General features: G+C 38.7%; 1 protein-coding gene across 1 annotated transcript in view; it reads left to right on the top strand.

The window, feature by feature from the left end:
- Nucleotides 1-15,310: 15,310 nt before the first annotated feature.
- The window catches only part of CPLANE1 (ciliogenesis and planar polarity effector 1), a 125,061-nt gene continuing 119,242 nt past the window's right edge, over nucleotides 15,311-21,129 (top strand). Inside the window, 5 exon segments of the mRNA XM_036746498.1 lie at nucleotides 15,311-15,391; nucleotides 17,946-18,009; nucleotides 18,382-18,501; nucleotides 18,834-19,066; nucleotides 19,991-20,097. Coding sequence (XP_036602393.1) covers nucleotides 15,311-15,391; nucleotides 17,946-18,009; nucleotides 18,382-18,501; nucleotides 18,834-19,066; nucleotides 19,991-20,097 — 605 coding nt within the window.

Below are 21,129 nucleotides of genomic sequence, written 5' to 3'. Positions count from 1 at the left end.
GCAGGAAGTCTTCAGTGGAAAACTGCAGGGGATTGGCTCTGTGCTGTTCAGTGGTTTTATGGACGGCTTAGAAAGGTATAGATGATATAACCATGAAATCTGCAGATGCCACAAAGCTGAGATGGACAGAAAGCATAATGAATGATGGGTTCAGGATCCAGAAGGCATGACAGGCTGGAGACATACTTTATCTAATAAGATAAAATTCAAAAGGGATAAAATCCTGAACTTGGGTGTATCAAAAATCAGTTTCACAAGTATGAAATAGGGAATCATAGAACCATTTTTCTGGATTAAAACAAAAGATCTGAGGGGGCAGGGTCTTAGTGAACTGCAAACTCAATATGAGTCAGCCATGGGATGAGGCAGCCAAAAAAACGAATCCAGTTTTGGGCTGCATTAGGAAGGATATGGCTTCCGGGAATAGGTAGGTTGTAGTTCCATTGCACTCTATCTTCATTAGACTTCATCAACAGATTATGTTCAGTTCTGGGCACCATAATTTAAGGATATTGATAAGCTGAAAAGTGCCCAAAGGAGGACAACCAAAATAGTAAAGGGCCTGATAGGATGAATTTGAAGGAACTCAAAATGTTTAAACTGGAAAAGACTGGGACGGAGAGAGGAGGCTGGGTAGAGAGGAGTACATAATATGATACTTGAGGGTACTTGAAGGACCATATTGTGAAGGAGGACTTAGACATTCTTTTTGGCCCCCAAGGATAAAACCAAGAGTAATTGAGGGTGTGGGTAAGAGGGAAGTTTCAAGAGATGAATTTAGGCTTGATGTCAGGAAACATCCTAAGAACTAGAGCTGTCTAAAAGTACAATGGCTAGCAGGTTCCTTGAAGGTTTTCAGGCAGAAGCTGAACCAGAATTCATTGTGTGTTATAGTGGTGATTTGATTAAATGGTTCCTGAGGTCTCTTCCACCTCTCAGATTCTGATTTCTTCCATTCTCTCCTCTAGAACCACTTCTGCCTGCCCCACCCCACCCCCACCTTCATCTACTAGTTCTCTTTCTCCTAACTTACCTACAGCATTTGTCATTTTCCTTTTTTTTTGTTCATCAATTTTGCTGATAGGTGGAAGACAGAATCTCAGAGCTGTTTAATTTGTATTTCTCTAATTCCTGATTTAGAGCATTTTTTTTTAGTATGGCTTTTGGTAGCTTAGGTTTCCTAAGCCTTTTTAAAAGTTAGTAAAAGAACAAATCTACTAATGTTCTGTGGCCTTATCATGGTATAGAGGTGACCTAGGGTTCTCAAAGTCTCTCCCAACAAAGTGTAAATCCTTATAGGTTCTACCACACTAGAAAGGATTCGAGAGGAGCCCTAACAGTGGACTTAGTTTATTATCCAAACAACTCAATTTGGAGCCACCCATCACTAAGTTGGCTGTAAGACAGCAAATTTTTGACTCTTAACACTTGCCTGTTCCTACTGCCTAAAGGCCTAGTGTGTTATAGTTTACACCTCTCTCACAGTCCTCTGGTACCCTTGAGGAGGTTTCAGGTGTCTAGTGTCTCTGCCATTGTTTCTAGCCCTCTGCCAATAGTGTTTTCCCATATTGTGGGGGTTGAATCTCCTGTGCCCCAGGTCCCATTAACCACTAACAGTCAGAATAGCTTTTACAAAAGAGTATTTACTTCAAAGATATAACCACAAATATACAAACTTACTCCCCAACAAGTGGAACTAAATTCTCCCTCCACCCCCAAATACCACCTCACCCTCTGGAGAGGGGAAAGGGAATTAGTTCACAGTTTAACTTCATTTCTGTAGAACACAGTCCCAAGTTCCAAGTCCAAAATTACATTAAGGCTCAAGTCCTGGACATCTTAACTTCTCAGGGCTTCCTTGCTGGATTGGCTGGCTATAACATTCTCCCAGGAATCCTGGCTCCAAGGTCTCTATGGCTCTGCTTACTTCACTCTGCATCAGTTCCTGTAAATCTTTCCATGCTTCTCTGTATTCATTATATACCATTTCTTTTAACACAGTAATATTCCATTACATTCATGTGCCACAATTTGCTTAGCCATTCCCCAAATGATAGGCATACCTCATTAAGGTATAAGCCCAGCAAATGGATCTTTGAATCAAAGAGAACGGACATTTTAGTCACTTTATTTGCATAATTCCAAATTGCTTTCCAAAATGGTTATGCTAATTCACAACTTCACCAACAATGCCTCAAGATGCCTATCATCCCATAATTCCCCAACATTGACTCTTTCTGGATGTTGTCATATTTCTCTGTTTGTACAGTATGAGGTGAAGCCTCTAGGTTGTTTTGATTTATATTTTGCTTATTTCAAGTGATTTGAGCATTTTTTCATATACTTACTAATAGTTTGCAGTTTTTTTGAGAATTATTATTAGGGCAGTTAGAAGGGGTATACATGGACAGAGGGCATAGGTATAAGTTGACTTTGATATGATGATTAAAAACAATTAATTAAGGGGTAAAAAAGGATTCTACTGAGAGAAGAGGAAAGGGGGAGGCAGAACAGGGTAAACTACATCACATGAAGAGGCCCAAAGACCTATTACAGTAGAGGGAAAGATGGGAGTGGGGGGAATGAGGTGACCACTGTTTGAACCTTACTCTCATTGGATTTGGCTCAAAGAGGGAATAACATATACATTCAGTTGGTTTTAGAAATCCATCTTACCCTATAGGGAAGTAGGAGGACAAAGGGGAAATAAAAAGGAGGTGATGGATAGAAGAGAGGGCAAAGTGAGGGAGGCAGTGGTCAGAAGCAAAACACTGGCGAGGAGAGAAAGGTTGAAAGGAGAGAGAAAAGCATAAATGGGAAGGAGGAGGGAAATAGGATGGAGAGAAAGACACAGTAATCATAACTGTGAATGTGAATGGGATGAACTCTCCCATAAAGTGGAAGTAGATATTGGAGTGGATTTAAAACCATAATCCTACAATATGTTGTTTACAAGAAACACATTTGAAACAGGGGGATACACACGGAGTAATGGTGAAAGGCTGGAGTAGAATATAGCATGCTTCAGCTGAAGTAAAAAAAAAGCAGGAGTACCAATCCTGATCTCAGACAAAGCAAAAGCAAAAATAGATCTAATTAAAAGAGATAAGGAAGGAGACTACATCTTGCTAACAGGTATCACCAAGTGGTATAACATCCAGATTCTTAAAGGAAAAGTTAAGTGAGTTACAGGAAGAAATAGAAAGCAGAACTATATTAGTAGGGGACCTCAACCTCACCCTCTCAAAACTAGATAAATCTAACCGCAAAATAAATGAGGTTATTTAAGGAGGTGAATAGAACTTTTAAAAAGTTAGATATGATAGACCTCTGGAGAAAACTGAATGGGGATAGAAAGGAATATACCTTTGTCTCAGAGGTACATGATACCTACACAAAAATTGACCATGTATTAGGGCAGAGGTTCTCAAACTTATTTGTCCTACTGCACCCTTTAAAAAAATTATGCAGTGCCCTCCTAGAAATCTACTTTCTTTAACCTTCTAATGTTTTTTTTTGAAATTTGCTTCATTTCAAAAACAATTTTTTAAATGATACCTTAAATTTAATAATTTATTGTAAGTTTGTGGGGGTTTTCCTACATTGAAACTTTGACGATGCAATATTGTGTTATGTAACTGTATAGTATCACATTGTAAACAACATGCACATATTCCTGCTGATGCATGTTGGACTTCCTAACATCGTGCCACATGCTCGTGCAGCAGCAAGCACCCTAGCATACCCAGGATGGCCTGCTAGCACAGGTTCTCAGATCTGCTTTTCTAGGAAAGACTGCTCAAAAATTGGTTAACAATCCTACTTTTAATTACATTCACTAGTTTGGGGGAAGGGTCGGCACCCTGAATGTCAGAGAAAATACAAGCAGAGAAATTAACATAAAGACCAACAGACAGGGCTTTTAACTGCCTGAACCAAAGCAATATTGTTATACACTTTACATTCATAACTGAATTGAGAGAGCCTTTACATCTGAGCAGTTGGGGGTCTGAACATATGGCTACTCAAAGACTTGACCAGGGAATCGCAAGGTCCTGCTCACAAGCGGGTCCCCAAAGCAACTCCCAAAGCAAAATACCAACTCAGAGCATATATGTACTTCTCAGAGCCAGAAGGCATCACAGCTCTCATGATTCAGTGCCTAATCAACTTAGTACCAAAAGGTGTGAAAGCTTTCCTACAAGGAAGCCTCCCCTAAGCAGACTTCCCTTAATAGGCTCCATGTGAGGCCTATTAATGGGCAGGGAAGATCTTCCAATCCCATTAGCATTACAGCTAGCCTGTCAATACTTGCTTGTTAAGACTTGTTGGTGGACATGACAACTGATCAGTTATATTATAACTGATTACAACTTGTTATAACCATTATAATTTGCATTTTATGTGCTTATTTGGAAGATAATGTAATCACTATGACTTTAACTCTGTTACACAACAGATGAAACATGTATGAATGGTTCTTCAAAATTTTCTTATCTGTTCTTTCCTTACACTTCCACCATCCCCTTATTTTTATTCAATGCTCCCCAGTTGCACCTGAGGCTACTACTGCCTCCCTGGATTGTTCCAGCACTGCCCAAGGAGCGGTATTGCCTATTTAGGGAATCTATGTAGGGCCTAAAAATCTCACAATCAAATATAGAAAGGCAGAAATATTAAATACATCCTTTTCAGATCATGATGCAATAAAAATATGTTCATGGAAAGACAGACTAAAAGGTAATCAGAAACTAAATAATCTAATCCTAACGAATGAGTGAGTTAAACAATAAATCGTAGAAACAATCAATAACTTCATCAAATAGAACGAAAATAATGATACAACACACCAACATTTATAGGATGCAGCCAAAGCAGTTCTTAGGGGAAATTTTATATCTCTAAATGCTTACATGAACAAAATAGAGAAAGAGGAGATCAATCAGTTGGGCATGCAACTAAAAAAGCTACAAAAAGAACAAATTAAAAATTAAATACAAAATTAGAAACTCTGAAAATCAAAGGAGAGATTAATAAAACTGAAATTAAAAAAACTATTGAACTAACAAATGAAACTAAGAGTTGGTTTTATGAAAAAAAAGTTGATGAACCTTTGGTTAATTTGATTTAAAAAAGAAGAAAACCAAATTACCAGTATCAAAAATGAAAAGGGTGAATTCATCACCAATGAAGAGGAAATCAAAACAATAATTAGGACCTATTTTTCCCAACAGTATGCCAATAAATCTGGCAATCTAAGTGAAATGGATGAATATTTACAAAAATATAGGTTGCCCAGATTAACAGAAGAGGAAATAAAATATTTAAGCAACCCCATTTCAGGAAAAGAAATTGAACGAGTCATCAATGAACTCCCTAAGAAAAAATCTCCAGGGCTAGATGGATTTACCACTGAATTCTACCAGACATTTAAAGAACAATTAATTCCAATGCTATATAAACTATTTGGAAAAATAAGCAAAGAAGGAATCCTACAAAATTCCTTTTATGATATAGATATGGTGCTGATACCTAAACCAGGAAGAGCCAAAACAGAGAAAGAAAATTATAGACCAATTTCTGTAATGTATATAGATACAAACTTTTTAAATAAAATATTAGCAAAGAGATTACAGCAACTCACCACGAAGATAATACAGAATTTATAGCAGGTATGCAGGGTTGATTCAATATTAGTAAATCTATCAGCATAGTTGACCATATCAATAACAAAATTAACAGAAATCATATGATTATCTCAATAGATGCAGAAAAACCTTTTGACAAAATACAGTACTCATTCTTATTAAAAACACTAGAGAACACTGGGAATAAATGGCGTTTTCCTTAAAACAATAAGTAGCATCTATCTAAAATCATCAGTGAGCATTATATGTAATGGGGATAAGCTAGAAGCATTTTCAATAAGATCAGGGGTGAAACAAGGATGTCCATTATTACCACTGTCATTCAATGTTGTCCTAGAAATATTAGCTTTAGCAATAACAGAAGAAAAATAAATTGAAGGAATTAGAATAGGCAATGAGAAAACAAAGCTATCACTCTTTGCAGATGATGTGATGGTATACTGAGAGAATCCTAGAGAATCAACTAAAAAACTACTTGAAATAATTAACAACTTTAGCAAAGTTGCAGAATATAAAATAAACCCACATAAATCATCAACATTTCTATATATTACTAACAAAGACCAGAAGTGAAAGACAGAAAGAGAAATTCAATTTAAAATAACTGTAGACAATGCAAAATATTTGGGAGTCTACCTGCCAAGACAAATTTAGGAACTATATGAACACAATTACAAATTTTCACACAAATAAAATTAGATATAAATAATTGGAAAAATATTAGCTGCTCATGGGCAGGCCAAGCTAATATAATAAAAATGACAATTCTACCTAAATTAATATACCTATTCAGTGGCATACCAATCAAACTACCAAAAACTATTTTATAGAGCTAGAAAAAGTAAAAACAAAATTAATCTGCAGGAATAAAAGGTCAAGAATATCAAGAGAGGGGGGCAGAGCCAAGATGGCAACTTGAAAATAGGGACTTGCTTAAGCTCTCCCCAAACCCCCTCCAAACACCTGTAAAAATGACTCCAAACAAATTCTAGAGGTACAGAACCCACGAAATAACAGAAGGAAACAAGTCTCCAGCCCAAGACAGCCTGGATGGTTGCTGGGAAGGGTCTATCACACCATGCTGGAAGCAGAGCACAGTCCAGTGTGGGCTGCACTAGGACAGATCAGGCTGGTAGTAGACCAGGTGGAGCAGGCCTCAGGGCCTGAATCACTGAGCTGTGGCAGTTACCAGACTTCTCAACCCACAAGCCCCAAAGACAAAGGAGCAGGTCAGTGGGAAAACTGCTGGATCTGGGTGAGAGAAGTGAATGGTCTGGCCCCAGCACTGGGGCCAGCGGGGGTGGTGTGGCAGCAGCAGCAGGAAGCTCTGGCAGCTGCTTCCAGAGCTCCAGTGGCAGCTGCTTCTGGAGCCCCTGGCCCATACAGTGGGAGAAATCAAGTGGCAGACCAGAGCAGGAGTTCAGGGAGTGCTTTGCTGGCACAGAGGCAGGGTTCTCTTGCTTTTTCCTGCTTGGATCTGGGTCATGGTTCTGGCTGGTGGTTCTTGGGGGAGGAGGAGAGCTTGTGGTGACTGTGGAGAGGGCCATTTTTCAATAGGCATTTGGAGGGTCCTGGGGGAGAGCTTTAGGCAAGTCCCTGCTTTCCAGCCGCCATCTTGGTTCCACCCCTATTATCAAGTTTTTTATATGATTTTTCTCCTATTGCATCTTCAGCAAAAATACTGGTGCATAAGCTGCAATATGTGATGACTAAATATATGATGAATTTATTTACTTATTTTGCTTTTGGACTGGATGCACTCTATAGAGTGAATTGTTACTAAAACTGTTCCTGATCGAAAGATGGCAGAGAAAAGCCAGGGACTCACCTAAGCTCTCCCAAATTCTCCTCCAAACAACTTTAAATAACACCTCAAAACATATTTTGGAGTGGCAGAACTCACAAAAGGATGGTATGAAACAATTTTCCAGCCCAAGATAACTTAGAAGGTCAGCAGGAAAGGTCTGTCACACAGGGGTGAGAGTGGAGAGCAGGCTACAGCAATGCAGACAGGATCCCAGCAAATGAGGAGTAGGCATTGGGGGCAATTGAATCTGAAGCAGCAGCAGCTGCATTTCCTATACTTGGATCTGGGTCACAGTCCTAGGACGAGGAGGAGCACTAGCACACCAGAGTTTGTAGCCACAGGGGAATAGGGACCCTGGTGTGTTGGTAAGCAAAATGGGCTTTTAGCACTCAGTTCAACCAAGTGCCCTTGAAGGGCTTTTGTTTCCTTTGATTAATTCAGTGTATTTCATTGAGTCTTACTAGGTGCTAAGCCCCAGGCCCAAACCCCTATTAGGTGCTAAACCTTCGTGGGTGTGGATTGGTAACTAAGGTGGGGCCCAAGGTGGGGATAACTAAGGGAAGCCTGATTAGATCTTTGCTCCTAAGTTTGCCCCAAACCCCTAATTACTAGGTGCTAAGCCTATGTGGGTGTGAAGCTTCCAGGGTTCTAAGGGGAGGTGCTAACTCCACAGCCAATCATAGGAGCCTAAGTTCTGGTCATTCAGATGATGTTTGATGACATCTGAAATGGTATAAGAAGAGAAGACAGAGCTATTTTCTCAGGGCTCTCACTCGTGGTGGCATGCTGATGTGGAGACTCCAGGCAGCTGCAGCTAAGAGCCCTCCAGCTCATAAACCCAGATGCTGGGACTTTGTTAAATTCTGGTAACTATGTACTGAGATTTGAATCAGACAAGGTCTGTCTGTCGATGTTTGTAATTTGTTTGTATTTGCTCTGAAGTTCAGGGTGCTGGCTTTCCCCCCTGAACTAAGTGAGTAGTATTTGTATGCTGGATTAAAGTAAGATTATTAACCCCTTAATGTTGCTTTCCTTGGTAAAGCAGATCAAAAGGACCTGGGCTTTTGCAGCATGCTTGTTGTTGGGCTTGTGTTGGTCTTTCACCTCCACAACAGCTGCTAGCCAGATTGTTGAAACACCTGGTCACAGTTCTAGGGCAGAAAAGAGTTCTTGTGGTCTCTCACAGACCAGAAAACAGGCCAGGAAAGTAGTAAACACACCTCTTCTTAGATTATATCACCTCGGAAGAACTGAAAGCTTACATATGCCCAGAACTAGCTCTGAAAACAGCTGCACAAAAAACCTGAACCATAGGATGCTACCCCCTCCACCCTGCAAGCAAAGCCCAACTTTAATATAAAGTTTAAAAAGTCAAGAAATAGTCTGGAAAAACAAACAACAAAAATTATACCAATCATAGAAAGTTACCATAGTGACTGGGAAGATCAAAACAAAAATTCAGAAGACAACAAAGTCAAAACTGCTACATCCAAAGCCTCAAAGAAAAATATGAATTGGTCTCATGCCATGAATTCAAAAAAAGGATTTTAAAAATCAATTAAGAGAGGGAGAGGGAAAATCAGGAAAAGAAATGACAGTGATGCAAGAAAATTACGAAAAAAGAGTCAGCAGCTTGATATAGGAAGCACAAAAATACTGAAGAAAACAACACCTTAAAAACTAGAATAGGCCAAATGGTAAAAGAGGCACAAAAATCCAATGAAGAGAAGAATGCCTTAAAAAGTAGAAGTGGCCAAATGGAAAAATAGTTATAAAAACTCACTGAAGAAAACAATTCTTTAAAAATTAGAATTGGGCAAGTAGAAGCTAATGACTCCACTAGACATCAAGAAGTAATAAAACGAAATCAAAAGAATGAAAAAATAATAGAAGAAGACGTGAAATATCTCATTGGAAAAACAACTTATCTGGAAAATAGATCAAAGAGAGATAATTTAGGGATTATTGGACTGCCTGAAAACCATGATTAAAAAAAGAGATCCTAGACATCATCTTTCAAAAAATTATCAAGGAAAACTGCCCTGATATTTAGAACCAGAGGGTAAAATAGAAACTGAAAGAATTCACTAACCATTTCCTGAAAGAGATCCGAAAATGAAAACTCCTAAGAATATTGTAGCCAAATACCAACACTCCCAGGTCAAGGAGAAAATATTGCAGACAGCCAGAAAGAAACTATTCAAATGTCATGGAGCCACAGTCAGAAGAATGCAAGATTTAGCATTTTCTACATGAAAAGATCAGAGGGCTTGGAATATGATATTGTGGCAGGTAAAGGACCTAGGATTACAACCAAGAATTACCTCCCCAGAAAAACTGAGTATAATCCTTCAGAGGGAAACAAGGATATTTAATGAAATTGAGGACTTTCAAGCATTTCTGATGAAAAGATTAGAGCTGAATAGAAAATTTGACTTCAAAATACATGTCTCAAGAAAAGCATAGAAAGGTAAAAAGGAAAAAGAAATCAAAGAGACTCAATAAGGTTAAACTGTTTACATTCCTATATGGGAAGATGACACTTGTAACTCCTAAGAACTTTCTCATTATTAGGGCAGTTAGAAGTGTGTGTGTGTGTGTGTGTGTGTGTGTGTGTGTGTGTGTGTACCTGTATGTGTATATGTTGAATATGATGAGATGATATCTAAAAAATAAAAGTGAGAGGTGAGAAAAAGGAATGCACCAGGAGAAGGAGAAAGGGGGAAAGGAAGAAGTAGAATAGAGTAAATTATCTCACATAGAAGAGTCACAAAAGAGCTTTTACAGGGGATGAGGGGGACATGGGGAGAATGCTTGAACTTTAGTCTCATTGGAATTGGCTCAAAGAAGGAATAATATACACACTCAGTTGGGTATAGAAATCTATCTTTCTCTATAAGAAAGTAGGAGGGTAAGGGGATAAAAGGAGGGGACTGTAGAAGGGAAAGCAGATTGGGGGAGGCAGTAGTTGGATGAAAAACACTTCTGAGGATGGACAGGGTGAAAGTAGAGAGAGTAGAATAAACAGGGGGAAATAAGATGGAGGGAAATAGTAATCATAAACATGAAAAAAAATTTACATCAAATGTCTCTGACAAAGGCCTCATCTTTCAAATATATAGAGAATTGTCAAATTTATAAAAATAAGAGGTATTTTCCTATTGATGAATGCTCAAAAGATATGAACAGATAGTTTACAGATCAAGTAATCAAAGCTATCTCTAGCCATATGAAAAAATGCTCTAAAGCACTATTGATTAGAGAAATGCAAATTAAAACAATTCTGAGGAACCACCTCACACCTGTCAGATTGGCTAATATGACATAAACAGAAAATGACAAATGCTGGGATGTGGGAAAACTGAGACACTAATGCACTGTTGGTGGAGTTGTGGATTGACTTAACCATTCCACAGAACAATCTGGAACTATACTCAAAGGGCTACAAAATCCTTTGACCTAACAATACCATTACTTAGGTCTGTATGATCCCAAATAAATTTTAAAAAAAGGAAAAGGACCTGTATGTACAAATATTTGTAGCAACTTTTTTTCTGGTGACAAAGAATTGGAAAACGAGGGGTGCCCATCAGTAAGGGAATGGCTGAACAAGTTGTGTTATACAATTACCACAGAACTTACATGATTCTATGCAAAGTGAAATGAGCAGAACCAGTAGAAAAGTGTACACAGCAACAGCAGTATTGTACCATTATCAGCTGTGAATGACTTAGCTATTCTCAGCAATACAGTGATTCAAGACTGAAGGACTTATGATGAAAAATGCTATCCATCTCCAGAGAAAGAACTAATGGCGTCTGAATGCAGATTGAAGCATACTTTTTTCAAAACTTTTTTTATTTTGGGTTTTTTTTGCTCTGTATTTTCTTTCAGAACATGACTAATATGGAAATATGGTTTGCATAACCTATAGCAAATTGCTCACCTTCTCAATGAAAGGAGAGGGGAAGGAGTGAGAGAATTTGGAACTCGAAATTTTTAAAAAAATGTTAAAAATAGTTTTTTTTAAATTGGTGCAAAAAGGAAAATACTAAAATAATTTTTAAAATTCTACCGATCATAACCTAATGCTTTATTTGTGAAGTAAGTGAATCAATAGATAAATGAATGGGGCGGAAGCCACATATTAAACAGAGTAGGATAGAACAGAGAGGTGACAATGATAGGAAGTGGCGGAATACGAAAGACAGAAGGGAGGGGGAACTAAAGAGCCCTAAATTAAAGAGTCAAACAATTTAGGTGTACCTGAAAATCCAGGATTGTGAGAAATAGATGAAGAGGTGATGACTGAAGAAAGCAGAGGTGTAAAAGAGAAGGAGGGAGGGAGGGAGAGAGAGAGAGAGAGAGAGAGAGAGAGAGAGAGAGAGAGAGAGAGAGAGAGAGAGAGAGAAGGAGGCATAGCGATGCTTCCCTAGGCAGCTGAGAAGAATGAGGAGCTGGAGGAGGAAGGGAGAGAGGGAGAGAAAGGGAGAGGGATAGAGACAGAGAGAGTGGAAGAAAGCAGAAGAGGAGATTAGAGAGGAAGCAGGGAAGAAGGGATGCCTAGAAGCGGGGAAGGGGAACAAAGATGGGCGTGGAGAGAACCTGGTCTTTCCCAGGGTGCCAAGGAGGATAGAGGAGGATGGGGAAAGGGGGATGGGAAGGCAGAGGAAAATGTTTGCTTTTGGGAAAACTTGTACGGTCCTTCATTGACTCCAAGGTTTCCATAAGAGCAAACGCCCATCTTTTTAACCTTCTACAATTCTTATACGGCAATGAAACAGAAAATAGCCGCCTCCGACGGAGTGAAAATGAGTATCACAGAGAAGGCGACAGAGAATCACATGGTAGGTATGAGCAGGAGGCAACATACAACCAAAGAAGAACAGAAATAAAAGATGTCATCAAACGATTGTATAAGAATAAGGAAGGTGAGCTGATTATGTGACAAGGCCATTAGTGTGGGAGAAGAGAGGGCTGAGGGTTATGGAAGGAAAGAAGGTGAGGGAGGGAAGAGGTTGAGGGACGGAGGAGGATGGGGGATGGAAGAGTAAGGGGTGGGGGAGAGTTTGATGTGGAGGGAGAGAGGGAAGAGGAACGCGGGAGGGAGGAGGATGGGAGAGGGAGGGAGGAGGATGGGAGAGGGAGGGAGGAGGATGGGAGAGGGAGGGAGGAGGATGGGAGAGGGAGGGAGGAGGATGGGAGAGGGAGGGAGGGAGGAGACCCCATCCTTCGGGACGCTCTGAGCATGCGCAGAGGCCTCGGCTGGGCGGCCGCAGGGAGGTGGCTGCTGCGGGTGCCGGGGCTGAGGGAGGCCAGAGGCGGGTGCTGAGGCGGGAAGCGGGGAGGTGGGCCCGGGATCTGTGTCCAGGAGAAACCCAGGCCCCGCGGCCGTTCAGCTTTCTTCCCGCCGGCGCCGGCCCTGCCCCGGCGCTCGTTCGGGGGCTCCTGGGCCTCCATTTCGGCGTGCGCCGGTCCGTCACCCCGCCTCACCCCGGTAAGTCTCTCCGGCCTCTCCCCGCAGAGCCCGGGGTTCCCCCTGCTTCCACATCGGTAACCTTCCCCCGCCCCTCCATCCATCCGCCTTACCTGGAGGGACCAAGCGCTGGGCCTGGAGTCGGCAAGACCCGAGTTCAGATCCCTCCTCAGACACTTATTAGCTGGGTGACACTGGGCAAATCATAGAACTTCTCTCTGCCTCAGTTTCCTCCTCTGTAAAATGGGGATCATAGTGGCACCAGTCTCTCCGGTTTGCTGTGACGATCCGGTGAAGTAATATTTGTGCCTCATTTGTAAAGCGCTTAGCACAGTGCCTGGCACATAGTAGGCTCTGCTTACCTCCTTCCCCTTCCTTCTTCATTGTCAGTCTTCCTCCAAGCCCCTGCCTCTCTCATTCTTCCTCCTGCCCCCTTCATCCTATCCTCCTCTTCACCTTTCCTCATTAAACAGATTTATTTATTTGCATTGTCTCTTTATTGTGAAATTATTTATCGACAAACATTTCAATAAACAAAACAAGGATTGCATATTGAAACTGCGAAATTCATTTGTTTTTAAAATAATATGTTAAATTTAGCAGGATTGTAAAAAGTGACCTATTTGTGTCCCCTTTTGCTTTTCTTCGGTGTTTTTTTCATTAATTCATCTCTCTCTCTCTCTCTCTCTCTCTCTCTCTCTCTCTCTCTCTGCCTCTGCATTTGTCACTTACTGGTTAATTTACCTATTCCTTCCTCCCTTGTAACAAAGAATAGTCAAGCCAAGAAATCAACACATTGGCTGTATCTCAGCATCGATGTGTCATTCACATGTATTAAGGTCATCCCCTGTCTGCCAGGAATGAATGCTTCACCATTAATGGCCCCTCATCTTTTACCAGTCACCCCCAGTATCTAGGCAAGCTCCCTAATCCCGGCTTCTTGGTTTCCAGGGTTTGCTTCAAGATTCAGCTCAAATCCCACCTTCAGTAGGAGCCTTTTCCCCTTGTCCTTCCAGCATGTTGATATCTCCCCTTTCAGATTGCCTTCCATCACTCTGTGTATAAATCTCTAATGTACCTAGTTTACATGTTGTCTCTCCCATTAGAATATGTGCTCCTTGACTACAGTGTCTGTTTTCTGCCTTTCTTTGTATCCCCGGTGCTTAGTTTAATGAATGCTTGTGGGCTAATAAGGGCCCTCTTGGCCCTTGAGGAGTAGGTTACCTGCATCACTCATCCGGGTCCCTGGTACAGGTATCTGACCACAGAAGTGGCTCAATATCACTCTCTTTTCATTTCCCTTTACCAGCTATTCCCTACTTTCCCCGTCTTGCTCAGAGCAGAAATTGCTTCCCAGAAGAGTTAGTGTTCTTCTTGGAGTGACATGGAAATGGGCCGTACTTTCTAGATGAAAAAGCATTACCTAATCTAAATTAGCAGGCCCTAGCAAACCTACAGCTTAGGCATTTCGGTATCTAAGAAGAAAATATTTCTCTCTGGGGATTAAAAGCTTGCCAGATGATTGTATTTCATCCTGTGTAGAATACAGACTAAATCTTAGAATTGTTTATGGCACAAGTAAATTACATCTGCTACTTTAAATAAAGACAGTGTTTTCCTGTAGTGTTGGTTTACAGTCTTAATGTTTTATTCATTGTATCTCATTCTAATTTTTTTCATTATAAAGTTTATTTTTGGGACACTTCTGTCTAATCTTTTTCCTCACTGAAATGAATGAATTTTGTTGTGATTGGGAAACTTATTAATATCTATCCGCAGCATAAATACCTTGAGAATTATGTTGTGTATGTGGTACAGTAAGCTATAATCTTAGTTTTTTCTGTAAAATGTGTCTCACCTTGACTAAATAAGCAGAAGTCTATTACCAAAAAAAGGAATATATTGTTAGGTCAGTTTTTTTGGGGGGTGGGGTGGGGTTTAATAATTGTCCTTATAATTTTACACTTCTGCTTAGTTTGCAAGGAGGCAATCATCAAAATAAAAAGGTTTTGTACAATTGAAAAACTAAATTACATACAGATCAAAAAAGCATGGGAATTGCTATTGACTAATCTTTTAGGAAAGTGATGGATGTGAAACAGGCTTGAACAGTATCCCTGTTTTTTAGCTGATATGTTTCACTCCTCAGAAAACTGGTTTTTTTTCTTTTTCTGGAGAACAGAAGTGGATAGGGAGTGGGGAGAGAGGAAGAAGTTGCCAAGATGTGTTGTCTAAAAGGAGTCTACCCCCTAAATATGAAAAGCTCATATGTATATGTGAAATTAAAAAACTATTTATTTGTTGTTTTCCCCCCTATCATTCATTAAGGCATCCTGTAACCTTTTCCTAATTATTTTACTCATTGATATTCTTGACAACATGGAGGTTAAACTAGAAGTTTTATTATCGACAAGCATCAAACAGAAAAAACCTTGGCCTCGAATTTCCTGGCTGGGACAGGTAGGTATTTCTTTTCATTCGTATGAACGTATATGTATTTGTTAAATGTTTTATATCATGTATAATAGTACTTCTAAGATAGAATAAGGTGAATAAAATACCCTTTCATTTGAAAGTAAAATGCTTCCTTATCTATTTAAGATATATCAGCAGGCAGACTATTTGCTTATAGATATTGGCCTTTGATGGGACTTTAGTTGATCCTCTGCTCCAATCTCATTTTACAGATGAGGCAGTTGAGGCCTAAGGAAGAAAAATGATTGGCCTGCTCAGGGTCACTCAAATAACAGGTGACTTAGCCAGCATTTAGCCCAGGTGCTCTAATGCCATCCAAGGATAGTGTTTTTCTCACTATCCCATGTAACCTCCCTAAATAAATGTCATTTAAAAATATGTAAAGATCTTTTTCATTTTAGGAAAATTATTTCTACAAGAATTTATTTGAAAAATATATTTTGCTATCAGTTAAATTTTTCTGTATTATTTGGAGATAGGGTGGTGTAAATCTGAAGAGGGCAATCTTCTAAAGGTAGGACAAGTAGGGATGGGAACCAGATCAGATCACAACCCCTCCATGCCTCCTCAAGCTGGGTTTGTGAACTTCAGTAGCTCCTCTGCATCCTCCATCTAAAGATACCCCTCAAATAAGATACTTCTTTAATACTTTAAGTGTAAATGTGATTTTATCAGAGTGGGTATTCCCTACGACCTTATAGATTGAAGCTTATGTTTGCTTTCTGAGTCTGTGCAAGTCATGTTCCAGCTCTTCCATAGATCTACAAAAGATCTACCTGACATCCTGGGAAGCTTCCTTTGTTTTTTGTATATTTTGTCAGTTTCAGTGGAACACTTGGGCTCTCCCTCAGTGATCCTTTGCTCTTGCCATCTGACCAGGTTATTTACTTTTCTGATCATATATTTCCTTCATGGTGTTCTTTATGTCTATTCTTCTGGGTCAGTCAACCATTGGGCAGATTGTGCAGATTACTTCCACTGACTATACTTTTCACTATTAGCCTTTGAATTACTTGCAACTTTGATTCCTCTGAGACTGTGGTATTCTCAGCCATACAGAATGGATGGGAGGACATTTGTGTTAAAAAGATAGTTCTTTGGCCCAAGGAGCAGCTTTAGTAAAAGCATGTGGAGTTTCTTAGGTATAATTCAGATAGTTTTCTTTCTCCTATTTAATTATGAACCTACTTCATTGTCCACTGACAGTGTTTGTCTCAGATAGACATGCTAATATACTAATTCGATAGACTGGACGTTCAACTGCATATCATAATCTGGACAAATAAGCATTCTTCATCTATATAGTTACATGTGTGTGGATTATTGGACTGATCTCTTTTGAATAATCATGGATTTCATTGTGGCAGCCCTTGTGCAGTCAAACCCAATATACTGAACAAAAAGGAGTTATCTGGAGGACTTGCAAAGGGAATCTCTTTTCCATTTGAACCTGGTGCAAACCTCTTCCATGAAAGTTACATAATCCTGAATAAATCTATTGTGACTGACTGGAGACTTAATGTTGTTGTTCAGTCATTTCAGTCGTGTCTGACTCTTCGTGACCCCATTTGGGGTTTTCTTGGCAAAGATACTGGAGCGGTTTGCCATTTCCTTCTTTAACAAAGAATTAATAGGTTATGCCTATCTATAATATGGCATAGTACAAGAGTTCTTAATCTGGACTCCTCGGGTGCCCAAGGTATCCATGAATAGATCTCAGGGAATGTGTAAATTTAGGCAAAAATAATTGCATCTTTATTTTCACTAACCTCTACCTGAAATTTAGAACTTCATTTGTTTAAAAGAATCATTCTTGGAAGGGGTATGTGGGCTTTACTAGGTTGCCAGAAAGGTCTATGACTCAGAAGAAGTTAAGAACCCATGGCATTGTGGTTAGAAAACTGTATTTTGAGTCAGGAAGAATTAGTGTGGAATCTTGCTTTTGACACTTAACAAGCTATATGGCCCTGGTCAAATCCTGTAACCTACCTGAGCCTCAATTTCCTCATCTCCAAAGTGGGAATGATCATAGTACCTACCTTGACAGGATTGTTGTGAGGCTCGAATGAGATTATATATGTAAAGCGCTTTTCATACCTTAAAGTTTTATGTAGATTTTAGCTGTATAGTATCTCTGGAAGCCCCCTTTGCAAATCAAAAACCTCAAACTGCATGAAGTTTTTAAAGTAACTATTAGAGTTATGAACTAGCAGATAAGATGCTGGAAAAGGTACTTAAAGAGTACTTACACAGCAAAGATATTTAGAAACAGTGGAAAATTCTTAGATAGCTTTCACTTATTGCTGTGTATGTCCATTATATGATTTCTGATTAAAATGTAAAATCATTCTCAAACTGGATTTCATCTCCTGGCTTTCTCGTGTCCACTTTTTATTGGTGCCACTATAGTTAGAATAAGTGAAGGGATCTTGGCACCTCAGTGTTTTCAGTGTTTCTTCTTTTGTAGGAAAAGGAAGCTATTTTCCTTTTGGATGATAAGTATATAAATGAAATTAATTTACCATCTGGAAAAACAAAGAAGAAAATCCCTCGTCTACAGCTTTTGCTGAAAAATGTTGTCATCTTAACAACTTCTAGTAATGGTTAAGTATTACTGATATTTTTAAAAGCCTAAATTAAATTGATTTTGAAAGTAATAGTTGCATGGATAGAGAATTGGTCTTGAGCCAGGAAGGCTTAGTTCAAGCCCTGCTTCTGACACTTACTGGCTGTGTGAGTTTGGAGAAGTCACTTAACTTCTCAGTTTCCCAGACAATTCTTTAATACTATGAATTGCAGAGTAGCTGCCAATCTGCACTGGTAGAGTGTTTCCTTGTTGGGAGTTCCCTATACTAATGGAATCCCACAGAAAAATGGATTTAAATTTGTAGTAATTCATAATTGAAGTGAATGGCAGAACATTTTCAGGTATTTTAGTAACAGTTTAGAAGGAATGCTTTTCTTTTTGGAAACAGATGCTTGGCTCGCTGGGTTACTTAACACTGGTGAAATTTTTCTTTGGAACAAAGATCAAGACTGCTTGAAAACTGTATCTGCAACTGAAGAGCCTAAGACACTGATAACAGCAGCCTTAGGTAGGAATCTCTTAATTGTCTGTTTGCATTTATCAAAAAATGGAAGGGGGGAAGTATAAAAATCCTAACTGACATCTCATTTCATTGTTTTTGGTGACACCTGTCTCTGGTATACCTAACATTTTTGTGCTTAATATAAATTCATCTTTATTAACACTGTTTTCTTCCTTTTCACATGTTTTGTGTGTTTTGAGTGTTTTTTCTTTTTAATTTATAAAGTTAATGTATCAGGAATTTCTAATTAGTAGGGCAGAAAAATCGGCAAATTTTAAAAAAGAACCATAGAGCTAGGAAATTTGGCCTTCTGATGAATGGTTATTTTTCCCCCCCAGAATGTTCTCTGAGACTGTATATCTATGTATCAGGAGATGGAAAAAGAGTTCTACTTACCATACCTTCTGGATGCATCTTGTTGTGGGAGTGTTTGGAGCCTGAGAATATTGTATATTCCAAAAACTCTTCACTGTTGGGTCAGTGGACACAAATCAAACCTGAAAAATCAATCATTTTGCCTTCTCCTGAAGATAAAGAAGCTGTAGTAGATGCTGTTTTTATAAGAAATGAGGTAAATTTGAAATTAGGCAGGTATTATGTGATTTGAAATTGAGGGAAAAAGTGGTCTACTTTAGCAAGATGTATAGAATTCCAGCTGTATAATTGGGATGGCAATTGTAAGAATAGCTCATTAGTCATATAGAAAATTTTCAACATTTCCTGTCCAAAGTTCTTTAAATATCAAAAGGAATATGGTTTAGACTTGTAATAGATTTTTTCTGATTTTTTTCAATAGCATATGCAACAATATAAAATTAATGGGATTAAGACTGGAATTTTATATTTTTTAATTGTATTGTTTGAATTCTAAGGCCCCCTTACCTCAGATTTTCTTATAATAAATATGTGCTGATGCTTTAAAAAAATAAAATTTTATTGATTTTTAAAATATTTTCCCAATGCACCTCTCTTTTGGAGAGCCATCCCTTTTGATAAAGAATTTAAAAATAAAGAAAAAAAACAGTTGTACAAAATAATCAATATATCAAAAAAGTCTGACATATATGTAGTATTCCACGCCCACGAATCTCCTTGTCCTTGTTCTGCTTTTTTTTGCTTTCCATTATTTCAAAAGTCTTTCCATATTTATTTATATATCTCATAATTGTCATTCTTAATTACATTATAATGTTCAGTGACTGAGGTCTGTCATTCTTTTACTAATGGACAGTGAGTTGTTTCTAGGTTTTTGCTATTACAAGTAATGCAACTATAAATATTTTCATAGTTAGCCTTTTCTTTTATGATATTCTTAGACTATATTTTAACAGTGGCATCATTGAGTCAAAGGATATGATTTTTAAGATTTGTACTATACTGCCAGTTGGATATGAGAGGTGTTTTAGTTTTGGCTTTCAAATTAGTTTACAATAATGGTAACTTATTAAACCTTTTTGTCAAGTCAAATCAGTTCTTTTTTCTTTGTTTTTGGCAGTTGCTTGGTGATTGCTGCTTGTGTTCATTTACCTTTTATTCTGGAGAATATTTGATGTTAACATTTTTGGCACTTCAGTGGCATGAAAATGTATCTCGATCTATTAGGTGAGAATAACTTTCCTTTTAAAAATAAACAAAACCTAAACCCTGTTTATGTACCCTTGTTAAGTTTTTTTTTAGCATGCATACAAAATAATAAAAAGTAAAATAGATAAACATCCATGGACTGTTCCCTGTACTTTCCAGAATATGAAAAAACAAAACAAAAAAGAGTATTGTTTCATTCCTTGAGGTTGATGTTTAAAAGTTTGAGGCCCTTGAAGTCTTTGCCCTTTTTTGTATTGCTTATTTTCTTTAAACTGGCAAAGTTGTTATTCATGATATAGTGGGAACTTGATTTATGTTAAGACTGTAGGGACACATAATTTGCAAAAAGTTAAAAAACAAATTGAAAGTTAAAAAGACATATGATCTATTTGTACACATGAATTTTTGTATTTTTTATTTCTTATCAAAATGTTTATTAACTATTGTATTGCAGTAGAATAGTATTAACTCACCTAGCACTTCAAGTTTTACCAAGCACTTTCCTTACAACAGCTTGTAGTGTAGATAGTGCAAATATTACTACTATTTTACAAATGATGGAACTGAGATGGAAATGAGTAAAATGATTTTCTCCAAGTTAACGCAATCTATAAGTAGCAGAACCAGCATTTGATTGCCAGTCCCTCATTTCTGAATATCAGGAAATCTAGGTGTAATATCAATTAAGTTGGGTGTCTTTGATTGAGTCTTACTAGGTGCTAAACCCCAGGCCCAAACCCGTATCTACTAGGTGCTAAGCCTATGTGGGCGTGAAGCCCTCACTGTCCTAACGGGAGTTGCCAAGACCAGAGCCAATAGTAGGAACCTAAGTTCTGGTTGCTTAGACCATGTTTGATGACTGCTAAAGAGTGTATAAAAAGAGAGAGAAGAGCTATTTGCTGGGGGCTCTCACTCTTGGAGGTGTGTTGATGTGGAGACTCTGGGCAGCTGTAGTTAAGAGCCCTCCAGCTTGTAAACCTGGATGTTGGGACTTTGTTAAATCCTGGTAACTGTGCATTGAGATTTGAATCAGACAAGATCTGTCTGTTG

This window comes from Trichosurus vulpecula, chromosome 1 (genome assembly GCF_011100635.1).
Source record: "Trichosurus vulpecula isolate mTriVul1 chromosome 1, mTriVul1.pri, whole genome shotgun sequence".
In the NCBI taxonomy this organism is placed as follows: domain Eukaryota; kingdom Metazoa; phylum Chordata; class Mammalia; order Diprotodontia; family Phalangeridae; genus Trichosurus; species Trichosurus vulpecula.
This window is presented reverse-complemented; position numbering and strand designations above follow the sequence as displayed.